This window comes from Stigmatopora nigra, chromosome 1 (assembly GCF_051989575.1).
Source record: "Stigmatopora nigra isolate UIUO_SnigA chromosome 1, RoL_Snig_1.1, whole genome shotgun sequence".
NCBI classification, from domain to species: Eukaryota; Metazoa; Chordata; class Actinopteri; order Syngnathiformes; family Syngnathidae; genus Stigmatopora; species Stigmatopora nigra.
In genome coordinates, this window is record NC_135508.1 from 11,494,962 (window position 1) to 11,517,166 (window position 22,205).

At 40.2% G+C, this 22,205-nt stretch overlaps 1 protein-coding gene across 1 annotated transcript; it reads right to left on the reverse strand.

Annotated features, from left to right (window-relative positions):
* Positions 1–384: 384 nt before the first annotated feature.
* Positions 385–21,665, reverse strand: LOC144202894 (neural cell adhesion molecule L1.1-like). The gene is made up of 28 exons (XM_077725992.1): positions 21,547–21,665; positions 11,738–11,977; positions 10,747–10,858; positions 10,386–10,555; positions 9,479–9,601; positions 8,848–9,018; positions 8,633–8,747; positions 8,304–8,488; positions 7,875–8,006; positions 7,587–7,730; positions 7,377–7,488; positions 6,807–6,967; positions 6,469–6,628; positions 6,020–6,147; positions 5,772–5,873; positions 5,494–5,709; positions 5,316–5,386; positions 4,078–4,303; positions 3,878–3,984; positions 3,424–3,691; positions 3,223–3,345; positions 2,732–2,908; positions 2,376–2,489; positions 2,143–2,292; positions 1,627–1,758; positions 1,474–1,546; positions 1,371–1,382; positions 385–815 (listed from the first exon to the last, which is right to left on the reverse strand). Exons 2-28 carry the CDS (start codon positions 11,853–11,855, stop codon positions 557–559), a joined length of 3,861 nt encoding a protein of 1,286 aa, XP_077582118.1. The 5' UTR covers positions 11,856–11,977; positions 21,547–21,665; the 3' UTR covers positions 385–556.
* Between the last annotated feature and the right edge of the window lie 540 nt (positions 21,666–22,205).

Consider the following 22,205-nt stretch of genomic DNA (forward strand, 5'->3'; position numbering starts at 1 on the left):
TAAAAATTAAAACAAACATAAATTCACAAACACATATGCATGTTGTGAATGGTTTCAGAGACATATGTTGATTTTTTTCCTCCTAAAAATGAAATATTTATATTTTTAAGTGTAATTTGGGAAGATTTGTGTTCACATAATAGTTTTTATTACATTTAAAATTTTAAATACCAATTGAGGAAATGATAAACTTCAAATAGTTATGATTTCTCACTGCATGGTGTCATTTTTGCCGCGATGTGAATATGGCAAAAATGTATGTGAAAGCTTTTTAAAGAATCCCAATGGAAAGTGACCATCTCGCAATGTTCCAAAAGTTTTGGAACATTGCGAGATGGTCACTTTCCATTGGGATTCTTTAAAAAGCTTTTGAAAACCCGCAGGTTTTGAAAACCCGCAAAATTTCCAAGGTGAAACGTTTTGGTGATTGAATGTGTTATCTGTATTTATATGTATATTTTAAAACGTGGCATAGAAAAGGCGAAACACGGTGTAAACATCTTTTCTGCATAAACGTGTGGAATGTATTTTAGGCTGTGAGTGCGTGGGCGTGTGTTTAGCTGGGTCGGTTGAGGATGCTCGACATGGACGGAGCGATGGGGGGAGGCGGCGCCGCGTTGTCCGGGGAGGTGGGGCCGGAGCTCTCGTTACCGGCAGGGGCGGGGACGCGTCCGCTATACTGGCCGATGAAGGAGCCGTCTTCATTGAACTGGATGTCAACGCTGTCGCCGTACTCTGCCAAGGAGTCGTCGCTGCCCAACTTGCTGTCGCCGCACAGCGATGGTTGACTTTCTGAACGCTTCTCGTCAGTGTCGCTGTGAGATGATAGGAAGGAAAACCATCAGTTGTGGAACTTTCATCATCTTCATGTGTTTTGTTAGAGTTGTCTGATGGTAATTAATACATAGAAAACAAAGAGGATTTCTAATGTATACACACAACAAGCAAGAAATGAGGGAGACAGAAACAGAAATAAACAGAGCATCAGAAACTTTCGTTATCTTTAAGGCAAGGCCAGTAGTATACAGGGGTGTTCAAACTGGTCCTCCGGTGGGTACATTTTTTCCCAACCAGTTCAGCACAGACAGTTTAACTTAAGGGTGTCCAATTTTTTTTATCCTATCAAGGTCCACTTTCAGAAAAAAAGTATGGGAGAGCCAGCTTGAAATCCTGATATAAATTTTAAAAAAGTGTTTAGCTGATATTAATGGTAATCGCAAAGAGTCATTAATATTTTTGACGAAAAAAAGACACACCATGCACGAAGATGCTAAATCAAAATTTTGGACACTGGTTGTCCCTACATTGAGCCCCTGCAATTTTGCATAAATTAAAGTAACTTAGTAACCAACATGCATTGAATTCCTCACCTTTCCAAAGATCTGCCAGGGAAGCATTTATAAAAGGCAAAAAGCAAAGAGTAATTAAAGAGGAAAGAAAGGAAAATCCTCATTTCCAATATGTACAACCCACCTGTACTCCCCAAAGGTTTCATCCTTCATGGGCCGAGCTTCCGATTCCACTTCTTTTTCCTCCTTGTCCTTTACTGCACCGGCGACCATAAACCGTGAGGTCTCAATATCGGGGAGTACAAGCAATAGAAATCAATTCCATGTTTGTCCTTACCTGCATACTTGCCACCTTTCCTGCGCTTGACCAAGCACAAAATGAACAGAATCAGGATGAGCAGCACTATGGCACTGATGAGTCCGATCAGCCAGCCTCGAGTGGCAAAGCCCCCGATCACTTCTGATGGACCTGATGACCAAACAACACTGTTAGTATTTTACATTTCTAACACATGTGCGCAGTTCACGATCAGAATTGCACAAAATTGGTCCACCATCGTTTTGCCCGACATCAACCTGGCAATTTTTAACTTGTTAGCCTTCTACCAAATCTTGAACTAAAGCTTGACTATGAGGCACAGTGTAAGAGTTCTTTATTTTTTGAGAGTGCCGTTTTGCTAAGCAGATTAAAAGTAAAATAGAATCACTATTGTCATCATGGTACACAACAAAATTTGAATTAGTCAGTCAATGCCGTGTAAAAAAGGAAAATCTTGACACAACTTGTATACAAATAAAACCACAGCGTATCTCTTGATGCAAATATGCCCAATAAAAAGAAAGTCCCGGATACCTGGTCCTAAAGTCCTGTATGCCGCTTCCCATTGAGTGTTGTTCTCATACATAATAACCAGGTGGTACAGAGTCCCTGGTTGAAGATGTTTAAGGGAATAGAAACCCTGCGACGAGTTCACAATTTCCGATTCCTCCCACTGACCCCCAACTGCAACATAGAATTTTTCTTTAGGTGAGACCGAAACACCACTTCTTATTTGGATAATTATTTCACTTTTTTCCTTCACTAACCACTCTTCTTGAGGAAATCAACATGAAAACCATGGTTCCTTTCTCGCTCTCCAGGTACCCAGCTAAGGTTGAGGGATGTCTTATCGGGTGTGACAGTAATGTTTGCTGGAGGAACTGCATAAAGGAATACAAAGAAACGTGAAAATGAATGTTATACCCTGCATTTAAGCAATGCTTTTTTTCCTTATCTGAACATTTTAACATGTCATATGAGCACTTCCAATCTGTCATGCCAGCAAGATGTTTGAACCTTTGGGCATATTGATCCTTAATATTGTTAGAAATATTTTGGAGCAAAGGTTTGCTAGCTTTTACATCCCTCATTTTCACTAAGAAAAAAAATTGCATGCATGTACCTCCGTCATATAGAGTGGCATTTCTCCTGGTGATAGGCTGACCGTCTCCTGCTGCAGTGCGGGCGGTCACCTGGAAGGTGTAGTAGTGTTGGGGGTCCAGAGATTCCAGCAGAAGGTGAGTCATGTCGGGGTCAGCAATAATGTCAATCTGCACAGGACTATCTCGACTCTTCAACTCTATATGCAGATAAAACCAGTCATAAGAATGAACAAAATCCAAGAATATTAATGCACACTTAACTCAAATGGTATTTGCTGTTTGTTATTCAAAAATTCACAGTGCACCATATGTGTTCCTATGGAAAATTCTAAACAGCTATCTGTTATAACTACACAGTGGTGTATGGCTATCAACATATTTTTGTAAGGTTCGTGCTAGATGAGAAATGTAAGGTTTAAATAGTTATAGAGTACATATTCTTCTAAAAGTGCAAATGTTGCAGTTTGTACTGCTGCACAGAAGCATCTCCCTCTCTGGAATGAATTCTTACCTTGCTGGTAGAGCACTTTGTATCCCAGGAGTATTCCATTGGTTTGGAGTGGAGGGCTCCAGTATAGAAGCATCGAGTTCTCCGTAGGGCTCTCAAAAAGCAGCGATGCAGGTGGGCCAGGCACTGCACAAAGACCACCGAGACTTTATTGTTAAACAACTTCATCACCTGAATTAAGTCAGATCTCTCCCAGAAGCCCACCTCCTTCCGGGGTGCTGAATAGGACTGGTGGAGAAGCTGGACTCTCTCCTTTGCTGTTAAAAGCGGTGATGGAAACGGTGTAGCGGGAGAAGAGCTGCAGTCCCGACACTTCCGTGCCGGTCTTTGTGCCTTGTACTACCACCACTTTTTCATCTTCTTTTGTTCGGTCTACTCTTCCGTCATGCTTGTTTCCATCCTGGAGGTGACTCACTTCCCCAGGGGACCGCCGAGCACGTCGTACTACTGGACCCAGTCTCTTGATATAAATCTAAATCAGATAGAAATCAGATGTGTTGTTCCTACTAATGGTGAGCAAGTCATATTTCTACCTTTATGTGCTGCTGTTAATCTAGTTTATGGTCTTGAGATTCAGTTGTGCCGGTCAATGCAATTTAAAGTACAATTCTTTTTGATTTCCTTCGAGGCCCACAATTCTTTTCCAAACCCTTCATACCTTATAGCCCAGAAGAAGACCACGGACATTCTGAGCTTGGTTCCACCTCAAGGCAACTGTGCGGTTCATTACCCGGACAACCACTCCGCTAGGAGACTCCTCTGGAGCTGAAACAAGGAATTTGGGGTCAGTTGCATGAAGAATGGAAAAGTAGGGGAAATAATTACAAAATAGGATGAAAGTTAAGGGTCGTAATGTACCATCTTCTCCTGAGTGTCCAATCTCAGCCTCTGGAGCAGGTCCTTCACCCAACTCATTGACGGCTTGGACTTTGATCTCAAATGGCACGTACGCTCCAGTGTCGTTGACCAAAAAGGGCGGAGACTTGGCGTAACCGTGGTTCCAGTGGTCAGTCTTGCCCCCCGCCTTCCTCCAAAGCACCTTGTACTGGAAGTCTTGGCCGTTATGCGATCGCCTTGGCATTTCCTGAAATCATGCGAGGTTGAAAAGAGAATCCATTTTAATATCGAAAACCTATTTAAAAAGTGTTAGGTTCATTAATAATTACACTTTAAAATAATTATTAAACAGTGCAGGCAGACATCTGTTTCAATGATTGCCATTTAATTATATAGGCCTCTTCTGATGAGTAATCTTATAAGGGAAGATACATCAAGACTTCCTCTCGATCTTTGAAATACCCTCCCGAACAGTAATTTCTCGTACAGATTTAAAGCCATAAATCAAAACAATTACAAGGTTATTGATTAATCCAACAGCGTAAGCAAAAACAACATGTGTTATTATGATTACAATTAAGGTATTTAATAATAATAGAAAGAGGAAACTAAAAACATGCATTCGGCATAACAATTCCATAAAGAAGCGAGAAGGGCGTCACGATGTAGGAAGACTATGCGATTGTTCCTGGAAGTGATTGATATCCATCTGCTGGTATCAAGAGTCCTTGGCGGCTCTTCGCTGCAAACCCAGATCAACAGTCCTCGGAGCCCGGGACTGGGTGAGATGTCAGATCAACAGTCCTTGGCACGAGGACTAGGTGACTGGTTACGACCCCGAGTTCTCTTCAGACAATTTGAAGACGCTTTCATACAAAAAAATGATAAAATGCACACATATACATATTTTGAAAGAACATGGCTTTGAAAAAAAATGTTAGCACAACCTGATTAACGTCAATAAAACCCATTTGTTTGACAAAAAGTTAATCCTGACGTTGTTTGCTAGGAAAATGTTTGTGTGGTTGCTTAGGTTAAAATTGCACATGTTAAGCGGATAACAATTTAGCTATGTGTTTGAATAGAAATTTGCACAACTCAGTTCTTGTGGCTAGAATGTCTGTGTTAAGGTCAATTTTGTTCACTCCTCATTTTGATCCATCCTGCGTGAAATTTTTCATGTTACGATTGCATAACCGTACCATAAAGTAAGCAATAATTTGGTACTAAGAGATCCATGTTTGTATATTCATACTTACGTCCCATGAGATCGCAAGAGTTCCTGCGTCAGAAGATTCACTGCGAACACTGGTAGGGTTGTTGTGTGGTACTGAAAAAAAAAGACTCGGAGTAAAGCAACTGTTTCCCATTGCAACTCAAAGCCAATTCCATTTCAAGTTGTCTAGGTCGCAGAGCTATAATAAAGGCAGCTCCTACCTGCCGGGGGAGTACTGTGGTGGGGGGTCGGATGGCTGGGCTCACTGCTGCCGATCTGATTGACGGCAACGACGCGGAAAGTGTAGGTGCAGAAAGGGTGCAGGCTGAGCTGCAGGTGGTTGAAGTCAGCAGGCACCCGCTTCAGCGCCTCCCATCTCCAAGTGTCACTTTCGTGCCTTTGTGAGTGCTGCTCCTCCTTGGCCTCCACGATGAATTCTGTTCACATGTGCAAAGTGGCTCGCGTGACTTGAGTTGACGCTGAAAAGTGTGAGCATTACCTGTGATAGGGCTGTTGTGTGAACGGCCCGGAATCCAGCTGAGGGTCAAAGTGTTATCCTTCACATCAGACAATGTCACATCCTGAGGGGGATCTGGAGGAGCTAGAGATCCAATGTGAAACTACTGTGAGCTTTTTAATTTATTTTATAATCATCGCTAACAAAAATGAAGGTACATTTTTAAGATTTCTTTTTAGGATTGCAGGCACAACTTCGGAAGGGGTACTATGTTCTTAAACTGTACTCACCTACAACTGTGATGGAACTGCTGGAAGTCACCTGATCCAGGTCTGTAATAACCTCGCAGGAATATGCTCCATTGTCTTCTGATTGGACATCAGTCACCTTTAATGTCCCGTTTGCAAAGACAGTGTACCTATATGCACACAAACAGTGTTACTGTTTGTTTATTTGTTGTTGCGTCCATGGACTAAGAGAGTGGTGCACTCTCAACAACTTGGCGCTGAATGTCTCCAAAAGCATTGAACTTAAACTGGACTACAGATGGAAAATGACCGCTCCGCTTTGCTGACAGCACTTGGACTACTTATTTATATGTCTGGTTGTTGTTGTTGTTGTTGTTTGTGCACTATGTGGTGAAAGCTTTGAATCTCATCATACTTTATAATGACAATAAAAGCATTCAATTCAATTCAATTGTCCGACGACAGAAACAATACCGTGTGCTTGTTCTTACTTGTCATCAGGAAAGGATTCCTGCAGTTTTCGGCCATCTTTCCTCCAGACAATCTGAACGCGCATCAATCGGGGGTCTTTGCCAAAGAGGCAGTCCAAAAGGGCATTCCCCCCTCTGAGTACCCGCACATCCTGTGGGCCGGTCACGATTGTCGTCTTATCTGACCGGAAACAAAAGGCTTGTTTTCATATGTACACACAGATAAAATCATTGATTGATTCATTGTGATTAAATATGAAATGATTAGAAAGGTTGTTGTAAATTGTTGTGAGCATTACAACTGTATTTAACTTAATTAATCTATTCTTGTTCATTGTCTTAAGGTTCATGAGACTCACTGAACACTTCCAGGTGAGCATTGATGGACGTGTTGGTGTTTGTGATCCAGCAGGTGTACATCCCGCTGTCACTGGGACTCACGCTGGACAATTCCAGCGTGCCGTTGGTCAACAGGGAGACACGGGGATCTGATAGCAGTGGCGGCCAGTCTTGTACTTCCCTACAAAAGAACCATATGTGTCACCTTAAAAAAAATTCTAAATGTTTACAGTACTACAGAATCTTTAACACAGTCTTCAATGTAAAACCAAGTGGACGGTATCAGATTCAGGCAATTGATGGAACACGAGAGCAAAAAAAAACATGAATATTCTCAATTGTTCACTGGTGTGAGTATAATGATGACTGCTTGGAGAATATGGTCTGACATATGGTCTGACATCTGCCGAGATATACTAAGCTTCTAAGAGAACTGTTATAAAAATTGGATCAACAATGGCGAACATTGCAGGACTTTGTCCGCCCTTTGCCGAATGTCAGCCGGTATAGACTCCAGCACCCTGCGAACCTGCATACGATCAGCTTTGTTGAAGATAAATAAATGACAGGATGTGGTAACAGGCACTCACCATCTGACATGAGGGAATGGCGAGCCAAAAGTCTCACAGTTCATCATGACGGTACCGCCATCAGTGATTCGGTACACGACGCCATCCGAGGACAGGATCTGAGGCGGCAGTTCTGAGGGACAAATGGAAGACCATGTTCATCGCATCCATTAAGCATTCTATTCTTTTGGATCTATATATCATCATAGCCAGTGTTATAAAAAGACGGACCAACAACATGGAGGTATGCATTGAGCAAGATGGAGCCATGCTTGTTGGTGGCCTCACACTGATACACGGCCGTGTCACTCAGGATGACGTCCTTCAACCTCAACACGCCGCCGGTCACGTTGCGGCGTGGGTCTTTGTACACCGCTGAGGAGACAAGATGGCAAAGACAACTGAGAAATTGGACATTCGTATTCTTCCAAACTTGTTGGTATGTTTAAAGTTCCTTTTTCATCTCCTGTGCCGTCACATTCAAAAGTTTTAGGGTGGAGAAGACCATTGAGACCTTACCTGAGAGCGGCTGGCCATTGATGCTCCAGGTTATGATTGGCGTCGGAATGCCCTCAGCAAGACAGTCCAGTAGAACGGTTTCGCCAGGCGCATAGAGCAGGTTTTGGGGCTCTTTCACCCAGTAAGGAGCAGCTTTAAAGGGCATGAACAAGGCACCATTTTATATCGACGAAAAGCCATAAATGCGTTGTTTTCCGTGACAGCCATTCCCATGTATAGTTTTTTTTTTTACTTTTCCTAATGCATAGAATTGACCCAAGATGACCCAAAAGCAACAGCTACTTGTAAAAGAAGTATATGTCAAAAGGGTACAGCTCATTAGAAGATATTGTTGTAACTCTTTGCCGCATGAATGTCTTTTCATTGCTTGGGCATTTATTTTTAAAAGCTAATATAAAATCTTTGCCATGATGCTAATGTTTGACTGACCTTCAACAGTGACGATGAAGGAGTGCATGCTGTAGCCGTGTATGTTGAAAGCTCGACATTCGTACTCGCCGTCATCACTCTGACTGACGCTGTCAAAGTAAAGCCAGCGGTTGTAGTTTTCAGCTTGTCCACTACTCTCATCCAGGTTGCCATCCTTTTTTTTCCATTCCACTTTTGGAGTTGGACTGAAAAGGAGGAGAAAAATGTTGAAGAAAAAACTTAATTGGTTGGAAAAAAATGTTGAAGAAAAAACTTAATTGGTTGGAAAAAAATGTTGAAGAAAAAACTTAATTGGTTGGAAAAAAATGTTGAAAAAAACAGATCCTTACAGGCCTTTCGGAATGCATTCCAAGGTGAGACTTTGGCCACGGAGCGCTATCACTGACGAGCGGGAACCATTTTTGTTAAAGAGGTGAGGCGGCTTGCCATGAGAGACGTCGTTAGCTGGATGAAAAGGTCAATAAATAAATAAATGTGCACGGCAGTTGCGAAATGATGGTAAGCATGTGTGTGTGTGTGTGTGTGTGTGTGTGTGTATGCTCACTCGTCAGCACGGTGAGGGAGATGGCAGTGTCGGGTAGGATGGTTCGAGCTGCCGTGTACTGGGCGTTGCAGATGTAATCCTCTCTGCTATCGCTCTTGAGCAGATTAGCAAAGTACAAGTTGCCGTTAAGGCCGACTGTCACTCTGTCGCTTTGCCTGATATGCACCATTCCTGCAACCAGAAATAGATACAGATACAAAATGAGTTCAAACCGACGTGACACTCAACTAACTAATAACCCATCTCTGTTTTAGGCCAACTTGTGTTAAATCAAACCCTTAAGGCTCAGGTCATTTATAACCCAAGCAATTTCCAAATTTGACCCAAAAATGTAATCTCTTGCCCATAGTTGATATGAAATTTGAGTTTAACCTGAATTTTTGGCATGAATTTCAAACCTCCATGTCTGACCTTCATCTACCCAGAATTCCTAACTTGTAGCTCAGATTTCTTTTCAGAACAAAGCCTAAACAATAAACTAAAGCTCCTCCATCATCAACTAGCCACCAATCCTGTTATTTTGCTCACCTAACCTGAAATATAAATCCTAATCCAAACACTACGACTGTAAAAAGATCATCACAAACTGCACTTTATGTATTTTTATGTTGGTTAACATGTTTAAACTGACTCTTGTCCATCCAGTGGATGTGTGGCGGAATGGAGCTCCACGGGGGATGGCAGGACAGGACCATGCTCTCGCCCACGTATGCTTGGCGGCTGAACTTCTGCTGCTTCAGCAGGACTGGCTGGGCTGAAAACACACACACACACAACGACATCACTACTATGGTTCCAGGAAATGGTTACCGTGGCAACAAGAGATGAGAGCACAGAAAAGATGGCCTCAGTCAACCTCACTGAGTCATTTAAGTGTGTGAGTATAAATATGTTACTGTTTATATGAGCTCTCATGAATGAAGTCATCATATCTTAAAATTGATTTAGAAAAATAGTTTAAAAAAAGAATGATATTAAATCTAGATGGATAAAGACCAGGATTGTATGAGCTGAATTAACTTAGGGTATACATAATATAACTGGCAAGGGGTTAAACAACTTTTGATTTTTCTATTTTTTAACACTAAGGTGATGACAGATGATGGATTTTGACATTGTGATGGCATCGTTGATGTGTGTATTCCCTACAAACGCATCCTTTGTTTCACAGGCCCCACCCAGTGATTCATCTAGTTTCTAGTATCATTAACATTCACAATGAGCTTTTGTAGGAGCACACTTGTCCTTTGTCATAATTACGACTGACTTGAGTTGACTGAATGACTTACTATTTCAATTCAGTCATTCATCATTCTGCTTCATTTTGTCATTCATTAGATCCTTGAGCTCAAATTTATTGGGCGGACATGCTAACAACTTCTGCACCATACTACTGCCACTGTGTTATTTTTGGTATATACTATAAAGACCTTAGAGGTTTCCCCATAAAGTGATTGGTGATGAATTTTCGCAAAAGCGCCAAAAAGGAGTAAAGTTTTGTCGAGAATCTTTGTTATGGTAGTTTTGCATTGTCTCACCTTCCACATTGATGTGCACCGTGTGCGTCATGGCGGTTCCGAGCACGTTGGATGCGTAACATCTGAACGTCCCCTGGTACAATTCCAGCACTTCGTCCTCACTGACCTCTATCGTACCGCTTCCTGTTCGCTCTGACTCGAACGTCTGGCCATCTTTCACCCAGCGGAACCTAGTAAGAAGGAAGTAAGAGAAATGATCTCATTAGCGGTCTCATCGAATTAGGCAAAGGCATTTGTTCCCATGGAAACGGAAAGTATGGAGAACAGAGACAAAGAGCTTGAAGTGAGCCGGATGAAAGGTGGAATAGATGGATGGATGAAAGAATAATTAACGGGACAGTCAGAGAGGGAAGAGACCTACGTGGGTGGTGGGTTGCCGGAGGCTTCACAAGGCAGAAAGATGTCATCGCGAGAAAAAGCCGTGTATGAATACAAGATATCTGAAGGCTCCTCAAGCAAGGGTGGCTGTGAAACTGACACAAACACAAATGAACAGTTTTTATTCATACAAACAAGTCAGCTATTTCACACGGTGCATATTTTTTTAAGAATTGAAGCAGGTTTTGGCTTGATGGGAAAAGTGTTTGTGTTTTATCAATAAAACCTTTCACATCGCCGTGAAAGAAACACTTACTGTTGTTCACTTTGTCTGTTTGTCCGCAAGGAAGGCAGAAAAGAAAGCAAAGGTATAAAAGATAGGTAATGAATGACATAGTATTCTGTGAATTAGATTTGTGTATCATAAGCAATATGAACAACTCCATAAGAACATTTGTTAGAGTTTTATCATAAATTATAAATACACATATATCAGCCTGATAGATTCTGTAATACGTTACAATGTTTGACACCACAATTATTTCATAAAACAGCTTTGAAATCAGAGGGATACAGTTGCAATATCAACATTTCATCCCAATATTAATTCATGCATTAAATGCATTAAATGATGTTCTGTCACACTCTTATTTTTGTTATTAAAACAAATCATTAATTACAGTTATTATTAAAATATTGATAATTTGGAGCACTGTCCATGATGATATGTTACCTTCATTTCACCAGTATGAAGTAACATGATATATTATAATCAAGATACATTTTATAAATATGTCAAGCATTTAAGGCAATAAATATAGTATTGTTATACACCTAACTGCCCCTCTTCCTTCATTCTTTCATTATCTGAGCCATCATCTATTCTTTTTTTCCCTCTGGGTCAAACTTTAATATTTGACAAATGCCTGAAACTATCATCATGTTGTCCTAAAACGAGAAGCAATTGTGATAGAAGATGTTTTTGTGCAACATCCGGGTCATTCTAGCAATATTATTTTCACTAAGATACTCACAGCCTTGCGGGATGACAAGGGCTCCCTGAGCCAGTGGAGGCGTGGCTGGCGTCAGGAAGGTCAAAAGGAAAAGGAGGAAGGGAACAATGGGGAGGGGGAAGGCCATTGACACATGCATGTCTCAATCTCCCATTGACAGACGGGCTTTCATCAAGGCACAGAGGCACGTCTTCTCGGTGCGGGACGCTCCTGCTGGTCACGTCACCAAGAAATTTAGGGGAGTTTGTCGCTCTCTCGATTCTGTGGTGAGTATGGAAAAATAAAGTGTGGTGGAAGGGGGGATAGAACAAAGGATGGATGGTTTGGGGGGGCAGAGGGTAAAGAGGGGGGAGTGGAAAGGTCATGAAAGTCGATCTGATAATCACATTACGTCACCGTGTTGGTTCTGTTTTTAACTGTACGTACCCTGTAATATTTTGTGTACCACAACAAACAAAACCAGTCTATAGTACATTTTCTTATTAATGAGTAAGTTGGCAAAACTGGTCCCCAGCCAATCATGGCACATAGACAAGTATAGATTGGACGCCAGTCAACGCAAAGACAAACGACTGTCCAATACAATAAGCTTTATTATGTGAGTTTTTCGGTGTTTTGCCGAGAATCTATGTTATGCAGGATGATTGAAAATCTTGATAAAATTTGGGTATTTTGAGGTCCCCAAAAGACAATTTAAAGATTCAATACTTAATTCATCCTATAAATTTTTGTCCAAAGTTTGAAATATACTAATAACTAAGGAAAAAGTCACCGTGTTACGTGTTAATACACGTAACAAAAGCAATTGAATGGACAGTATCACTAAATAAATGGAATTTTACTTCATGCTTGCATTCAGATGGGCAGGATCATCCTTACACAGAATGAGCAAATCCCTTTTTGGAAATCCTCTCTGCACTTTGCTAAAAATAGCACAGAGGCACTTCAAAGTAGGCAGAGGGTCCATTCATGGCAATTTGAAAAGATACAATCCCTTCAATAAACATTCTTAAAGCACACAAGGTCCTACCTCACGGGGCATATATATTATGCAACAGTGATGTTTCAGAAGTACTTTGTCTAAAAAAAAACACAAAATGTCATTGCTCCATCTTCTCTGCCAGTTTTTTTGTACTACACTCAGGATCCAGATTAAAGCTTGAAGTATTTTGTTTGTATCAGACAAAATCACCCCTAAGGAATATGAGGTGAAAAATACTATAATGCTACTCTTATTTTTTTGACTATTGCAAGAAAATGACAATAGAAGACATTGAAAAGCACTAAGAAGGATTGCTTTCCAAAAGTTGTGAATGTGCTTTACTTACAAAGGGCATAAGAGTGTATTAAAAAAAAGTTAAAAAGTAATCTCCCTCCCGAATGGAAACAATAGTTTCACTAAAGAACAAAATGTATCAAATAACTCTACAATGGATCCTTGGGACAATGCACAAATGACAGGTTCATAATTATACTCAGACATATACGTATTTATATATTGAAATTGCCTTTCCTTTGTTTCAGAGAAGAAATCATGAAAATATATGTGCACCTTGACTCCCTTGTACAATGTTAGGCACAAACACTTCAATCCAAACACAGGTCAAATGAAATAAACCCTTCATTTTGATTATTTTTCATTATAACAGCGTTCATTCGTTAATTCATCTTATCTGGGGTTGGGCCACGGGGACAACAGCTTCATTAAAGATGCCGATGATGAATAGAAGTGTAAGCGAGCTTTATTGTTCAACATTGATGACATGCTCGAGTTTGTCTGCCCATATTTTTAGTTGCCAATGTTTATGAAACTAAAATATTTATTATTAGAACGTATCACACATTACTTTAATTGACATATGATGATTTAGCTATTGTGCCCTGTTCACCTTGGCCAACATTTGGGACGTCCCACAGAAGCAGAGGGGTGGTTTGCTGGGAGGCCTGAGGGGAGGAAGCAGGTGGGACACTCTAATCAGGGAGGGTGTGTGTGTGTGTTTGGCCCGAGGTTGTGTGCATCTTGCGTCTGTGTGTTTGCAGAAGGGGGCATTATGGTCCGAGTGAAAAAAAATGGGGTGCAGCTGGAAAATATTGACTGACGAAGCGAGAAATTAACTCATTGATAGATTCCGATCTGCAGGGAAGAATTTGGAGGTGTGGAAGGAGATTAGGGGGGTGGAGCTACACAAGGACACTCACACACACTTACACGTTCAAATACACAAAGGCAACAAAATGTCAGGGGAAGTGGAGAGTTAGAGTACAAAAGAATAATAAGTGAAAGAATGAAATTGTAAAGATAAAAATGAGAGCAGAAAAGCATTTAGCAACCACATAAATAACAAATGTGTGTATGTATATAAATCAAAGATAATAGTAATCTGAGACTTTTGTACAGCATCACACTTATGAAGCAATTTACGAGACAATTTCATTTCCAAATGAGCTTCTCACACATTCAAATATTCAAAATACAACAAAAGAAAATCCCCAAAAATATCAGTATATTTTTATTTATTTTTTTATATTTAAGTTTATCATTATATACTCTTCTATAATCTAATCCCTCCCAATACATATATAAAGTATGGGAATGCGAATTGAACAAAAACATCAAAACTTGTATGCAATGAGAACGATATGGTAACACTAACATTACTAGAATGACTATTTTTTTTCCATATTAACCAATCCACATTGTGGGTTGCAGGTAAACTGATGATGTTGTCCACATCAGACTTCATGAATATGGAACACGTGTCATTTTAATAAAGCACCTCTGAGATTAACATGTCTGTCTAAAGGCCTTTGTGTACGTGTGTGTGTTTGTGTGGGTGGGTGGGTGTGGGTGTGCGCGTGCCAAAACAAGAGTACTGGATGCATGTCCATATTATAATGCTAATTAGGAAAAGCAGACAGACTTTGAACAATAGCTTTGCAAATATATATTTATTTTTTATCTGCCTAAGGCCTCTAAACCTATTTTTTTCCTCTTGAAAACAGATCAATATGTAAAGTAAAATTAATTCTGGTTTTGAGTGAGATTTAGAATTTCAAATCAGGTTTTTAAACTGAGTGGGCTGCTTTTAACATTAGCCCTCCAAGTGGGGTTCAAGTAATGGTTTCATGCTGGGGTTAGATTTCCAGATTTCACATTTGGGTTCCAATATAAACCTATAAAATTGGGTTTTGTGATGTAGGTCAATTAGTTGACCCTAAGTCTAAAAGGCTTCAAAATGGGATGACAAGACTGCTTGAGGCAGGATTAACAAGGATTCTAGATAAGACTTTCAAGTAAGGCTTATGGTTTGAATTTTTAGCATCAAAACAGCTCTTCTCACAACATGCCTTATTCTGCAGATTCAGGAATGTTCATAAATTCTGAGTGCAATAGAAAACAAGCCGCATTAGCTTCCTTGAATAATGTTATGATAAAATTTGGATACATTGAGGATAAGAAGACAGTGGTTATATATATTTATATTTCACTTTAATGGCTTGTTATTTATACTCTTCTTGGTCATGTATAATTTGTTACAGTCATTTTCAACACAAACATATTCTTTCACTTTCCAAGTTCCCACCTTACGTTTCTCAGCATGGCAAATGAGGCAATGCAGGAGTCAGTCATTAGTGACACTATGTGGCTGCATAAACAATAGCAGAGTAGGCAGGGATCTATTAACCTCAGCCCAGGGGGGAAGTTGCTGCAGCTGGAGCCCTGTGGGCGGGCTTTACAAGACATTTGTCAACATATACGCACAGTTGTTCCCATTTTGCTACTTTACGTCGCTCCATCGTCACGATTGGCCATCCACACAGCAACCATAGAGCACTTAAGCAATGCCATTATTGTCCATCTCATTTCTCAAGCATTGAGCATACTTCTCTCGCACATACATTCATTGTCGCACCCTGCGCCACACCCAACATTCCATTCATTTTTGGTCTCACCTATCCACTCAAGGGTTGTGGGGGCGCTAGAGTCTATCGCAGTCAACTATGGGGGAACAGGCTGGAGACATAACCTGAAAAGTTGGCCTGCCAATCGCAAGGCACAATGAGACAAACAGCCACTCATACCTGGGGACAGTATAGAGTGCTCATCAAGCCTACCCTGCATGTTTTTGGAATGTAAGAGGACACCAAAGTACACAGACTTGCAAACTGCTATCCACCAGGCTGTTTCTTCAGATATATTTATAAAATAAAAATATTTTAATGGATTTAAATTTATTTCTGCCCCAACTGCAGACAAAACCCAAGAGGAAACACTATACACATTCAGGCAAACACACAGTCAATTTTCATGACTTGAGAACCTTGCAATAACGCATCAGCGACCAGCATCTGCTTGCATTGATTTTCTTCTCAATTGTCTTGTTAACAACAACAATGTACAGCACAGGTTTCTCTTGAGGTTTTCAAATGAAGAATTCATGCTAAGGTTTTATTTCAGGAATGGTGGCTAGCATTATACAGCCTCCACAGAGGGAAATGGTGATTCTATCTCCACCTTTATCTTCTTTTGTTTTCTGTAGAAGCCCATTTGAAAAGTTAAGCCAAATGGCCCCTCCAGACAAAATTAGTTGGCCAAAGTTATCATGTCCAAATTAGGTGTAGTGTGCTAGTTTTGAAACAGTTCTCTTTTTGAGATGCTATGTGTAGCATTCTTTTCTGTCCTCATTTCTTGCATCATAAATTTATGACAGAGGCTGTGAGAGTGAAGATGCCTGTCTAAGTGGCGCAACCGCAGATTCCGATTCCCGTATCCTCTTTCAGCCTGTATAGCATTGTGCAATTTAAAAAAAACAAAAAGAACCTGATCGATTGTCTCGCTGTATTGACAGAAAACCCTTGGTGAGCACATGCGACTGTCAGGAGCCAGGATGCCGTCTCGTCATTCTCCTTGTCGTCATGGTAACCTCAGACTCCAGCAGCAGCAGCATACACTAGCCCATCCCCCATGGCCCCTCCCTCTTTACTACCCATCCCCCAGTTCCGTCCCGCCGCATGGCCACACCCAGTGTCTGGTACACACATATAGGCACACACACACAGGCACAACATCGTCTTAGACTGGAAGAATTGCAGCTATGGGTTGGGGTTTAAAGTCATATCAGTTTAAATTTACTTCTATATAGTGCAGAATTACTAAAATATTGCAAAGGGTTTACATATGAATTAGGATTTCAAGCCAACGTTAGAAGAGCCAATTTGTGTAAAATGTCTTCATCTGAATGGTGTTTCTGGGGCAAGTGAAGTGGCAAATGAAACTAGCTTTTGGTCAGGCACAACATCCTCCTTGACTGGAAGAATTGCAGCTATGGGTTGGGGTTTAAAGTCATATCAGTTTAAATTTACTTCTATATAGTGCAGAATTACTAAAATATTGCAAAGGTTTTACATATGAATTAGGATTTCAAGCCAACGTTAGAAGAGCCAATTTGTGTAAAATGTCTTCACCTGAATGGTGTTTCTGGGGCAAGTGAAGTGGCAAATTAAACTAGCTTTTGGTTATTTCTCGGAGAGGCAGAAGCGTGAGCGTGTTTTGCAACAAGAGCTATGTGACTTTTAGAAATGTCGATAAAATGTTGTGATGCTCCTAGCGCCTTGTGCCCAACCCTAAAGACGTAGATAATAGCTCTACATTTTGCCTACAGCAAGTATGCCTATAGGTCCACATGTCTTTTGGTCTACCAAATTCCAAAGCACAGGTGGTGGGTGCCTCAGAGTAATTCTTTTGTGTGACACCATTTGTGGAAAGTAATGAGTTGACATTTATGGTTGATCTTTTTCCATATATTTGTCAAATCCTCAAATTTACTAAAAAAAGTCAGTAAATGTAGTTAAAATAATTAAATAATGACATTTTAAAATGGAAAAGGAAGCGACAGAATGAGGCAGTGAGAAAGAGAGAGATAATAAAAGAGCAAGGGGGTTTGTACGTCAGAACCAAGCATCTGATTGGCTCTGATACTGCGCCAGTGAATATATAGACATTGTACTTCGTCACAGAAGGCATTCTGCATTCATCATATTGAACAAGCCATCTCATTTTCATTATTTTCCAGTTCCTCTGCACAGCAATGCTGGATGACGAGTGTGTGACTACTTGGAAGGCTTGAGTTTGAACAAGAGCAAATGAGTGAGACCAACCCTTTGACATTAAATAGTTGGTGCCCCTGCTTGTTGTGACAATTTTTAAGTGAATGGCAGTCAACTGGTTGTAGCAGGAAAATAGCCTTTGACTCCAACACTAATTGTCACCACCATCCTACGTTGAGTTATGACTACGGCTAGTGATTTTCCACCCAAGGTCTAACCCGTTGAATCAGGGGCCATTTTTGGTTGCCGATGGATCGCCAGCTGGTGTGCCAGCATCTCGGCTCAGGTGTTCAATGGCTGCCAATAAAGTAGCTTAGCTTGTCAAAATGCACCTGACTTTGTCGAAGGATTTTGTGGCAAGGGGTATGGCTTTCATTTGAGATTTCATTCCATGTTTTCAAATGATTGTTGTGACACTGTAACAATGACCTGCTTTACTTCTTGTTACAAAGTCCAGAAAAAAACTGGCTAACATTTTTGTCTTCTTCCGAAATGTCACTTGAACAGAATCTATCGGGCCCATTTCACGAGAAGCACAGGAAGACATTTCTGAGCATAACAAGCTTCTGTTTCCCAATGGATTTGCGAATGGCCTCTTGTCATGGCGCCAGACCGCTTGTCACAAAAGTACTCCTATTATTCAAATGTAAGTGCGTGTTTTGGTGCATCCGTGTGTGCGAGTGAGTGTTTTAAAAGCATTCTATATTAGTAACCTGTGGGTATTAAAAGGGTTAAGAGTGCTTGTCCGAGCAAATAGGGGTTAACAGCTGGATCAGGTTGGATGTTGCGACATCAGGACTTGAACATTCCTTAAAGATCCACACAAAGGCGTCTTTCTGGAGAGTATAAGCGTGCCTCACAAGAAAACTCCAAGAAACAGATCATGAATCAGAGAGGAGAATGAGAGGAATGGATGAAAAAAAAGGCATGGAGATAATTTCATTTTCTACAGTGGGACCTCCACACGACCCCCCACAGACAAGTGCTAGACACACACTCCGACATACCATTTAGGGGAAATGTATGGGTTTTGCGGAAAGAGTAGCAAGTTTTCTTCCCAAAGCACTGCACAATATCATCACATGCAAAAATCTTTTCCAAAATCAACACTGAATTTATGACCCTCCAAAGTCCTTACAAAAGTGTTTCACAATTTCATGGCAAACCCTGTTTCCACAAAAAAATATCCCCAGAGTTCTTGCTGAGCTCTCGTAAAATCTCTCCGCAAATACTTTGTCATAAATTTGACTTTTCGCTAATTGCTGCTAAAGTCCTTCTCAAGTACTTCTGCACAAGATTTCCTCAAACACTTCATAAGCCATTTGCCAAGTGTCTACCTAGCTCTCTACAAAGCTTTTCCCGAAGCACTTCTTTCAATGAGCTGCCTAAAGCTCTTCCCATATTCGCCACAAGGCAATTCGCACGTGATCTTGAAACTCTACAAAAAGCTTTCCCCAAACCGCTTCACTGGCTTTTTAAACGCATCACTCTTCACAAACTCTACGCAAAACCTCTCACATACCTTTTAAACAAAAGGCTTCATTAAAGAAACCCAATGCTTTTTAAAAACCTATCTAAAAGCTCTTCGCAAGGACAACTTCATTTGTCTGCAATAGACATTCTAAGCTGTACAAAAGTTCCTTTAAAAGCACTTGGCAAGAAATTCCCAAAACTTTTCAAAAGTTCTGAACGAGCCTTATTTAAAACAATTTCCCAAGCGCCTCCCAAGTCTCTTCATAAACCTCTTTTCCAAGATATTTGAAAGTTCTCTGCAAACAAAGTTCTTCTTAAGATTTACCCAAGACTCTTTAGTGGTTCTTCATTGATGCTTTTCAACAATCTTCACAAGCTATTTCGCTCTTCCCAAGCTTTTTAAATAGCTAAATTTAGTTTCATTTTTAAAATCTATAGAGAATCTTTGGTGCACATGCTTTCAGTTGTTGTTTTTTTTAATCAAATTTTGACCAGGACTATAGACAAATTCAGTCTGTTTTTCATTATTTGTCACCCGCGATTTGCTGTGACACAAAAACCTACAATTCCTGCCAATCATTTAGTGGAAGTGAGCAATGCCAAACACATCAAGTAATCCAGAAAGTTGATCCTGGTGAACCGCCCGCCTCAGAATTTACCCCCACTTTATTCATTCAACCTCATTCCTCATCTGATCTGCTTTGAGAGCCATCTTGAACCTATCAAACTAATCTTACTGGCTGCTTACAGAGCAGCTCTCAGTCCTTCCTAAGAAGGTGTTTGAGTGTCAAATAAAGTTACCGGGGAGTCATGCCAGGAATTCAGGAGTCAGGACAACAGTGGAAAATGTAACGAGGTGATCAGTTCAACAAAGATTAGGTTGTAGACACAGTAAATAAAAGGAAAAACTGAAATGGAGGACATTTTGACCATTATCTGCCCACCAATTAAGACTTCAGTACAGAATTTATCTTTCAAAATAACTCAGTGAAAACCCAAGCAAGCAAAACAAATGCACACTCCAAATAGGAAGGCTGTTTCAAAGATTTCCTACAAATTTGTCACCCACAAAAACACTGTTGAGAGACGTGTCAATAGCGATGAGATCTGTAGTTTCCGGGATGAAAGGAGTTTTTATTCATATTATCCTTTCGCAGGCTAAATAATTTGACTCTGCATTCTAGCATAAAAGTTATACCTTCTTGATCTTTGCAAAGGTGGTCATCCACGAAGAATTATAACTTGGTGGCAGAGTCATTTTTAAGGATATGCCTTGTCAGAGCACATTGAAAAATTGTGACAGGTGATTATGATTTAGGGTGAATTTTAATGATAAAGCAGATCAGAAAATATGATGAGATGAGAATGTGCTGCATTTAAAGGGAAGGAAAGGAGTCGCTGTCTTTGGCAGCAAATGGAGTCAGTTGTGTTGATTGCCAAATTGGCAAACCGCCCTCTTTCAAACGCACGAGCCTGTTCCCCTCTACAAAATTAACAACACCTGATTTAAAGCACCCCCTCACACAGTTACAGATTTTTTTTACAACATATACAAATAAAAAAAAAACTCCATGTGTTATTTATGTTGACTTATGTGTGCACTATATGGTTTATTGTGATACTTTGTAATATTATAAATATATATTTATTTAAATGTTTTCAGTTATTTGCCAATTATTTATATTTCTGATTCTTATTTGGTTAGTTATTGAGTGATAATTTAAAAAATATATTATTTTTAATTATTTTATATCACAAAAGACATAAGCCCCATATTTCCCTCTATTAGGACACAAATCTTGTTTTTTTTATCCTATTTGTTTAAAGAGCAAGAAATAAAAACCGAACATCATTTACATTCAGTCAATATTACGTGTAAAATTTCTGTGGGCGTATGCGTGTCTATGGGAAAATCCTATTCAAGTTTTTAAATCACTTGTGACAATAACTAGAATAAGTTTTTTAAAATCTTGATATAACAATTATATGTTGTAATTAGGTTCTGAATGGGGCCCATTTGGACGTCAGGGCTTTGAATACACTTTTAGTGCCATGCAAGATATAAGTGGGGCAGGACAACGAGAAAGTGTGGGCGCAACCATCATGCTTTACCTGCTATTGTACCACTGATGGGAGTCATCAATGCACACGCAGGCAGGCAGGCTATATACCATGTACACAAACATAATGGAAATATAATGTACATATATATTGTTTGTAGAATATTGAATAAAATGATGCTTCCTCACCTTTGCAAGCTTTTCCTTTGGATTGTGTCTTTTTCTTTGGGCTCCCCTGTAGATGCTGCAGCGGCACATAAAACACACCCGTCCAAGCTCTGCGTCTCCTCCTTCCTCCTCCCTCCTTGTCCTTTCTCTCTCATTGGCCATCCGATCCAGATGACATCAGCCCCTCTCTTTCTCGAAATGAGTCTGTGTATTCCCCGGTCTCTCCCGCCCCTTCCCTCCTGTTCACTCTAGCACTTCTCCCCTCTCCCTTCATCCCTCCTTGGCTTTCATCTCCATCCATCCTGTCTGCTTCACTCTCCTTTTTTTTTTTTTTTTTACGGCCGACTAGAGGTCATAGCAGTGTCTTGTGATTTATGATATCATTTTGATGGCTACAAATGAACTAAATAGGTCCACTCTTCACCTTTTTTTACTTCTAAATTGACAAATCTAATCAAATAAACATTAAGGGGTACAACTTCATCAGAAAAAAATAAAAATCTTAAAAAGAAAAACAAGTAAAGATGGTCTAAAGTTCCATTGACTTTTGACCTTTGACCATTCACCCTAAACTGAATTGATTTGGTACATTTTCTGAATTATTTTTCTTTTGGCAATCATTTTTCTTTTTTTTTTGGTTTGTTTTCACTTACTGCATTCATTTCAATTGATCAATGATT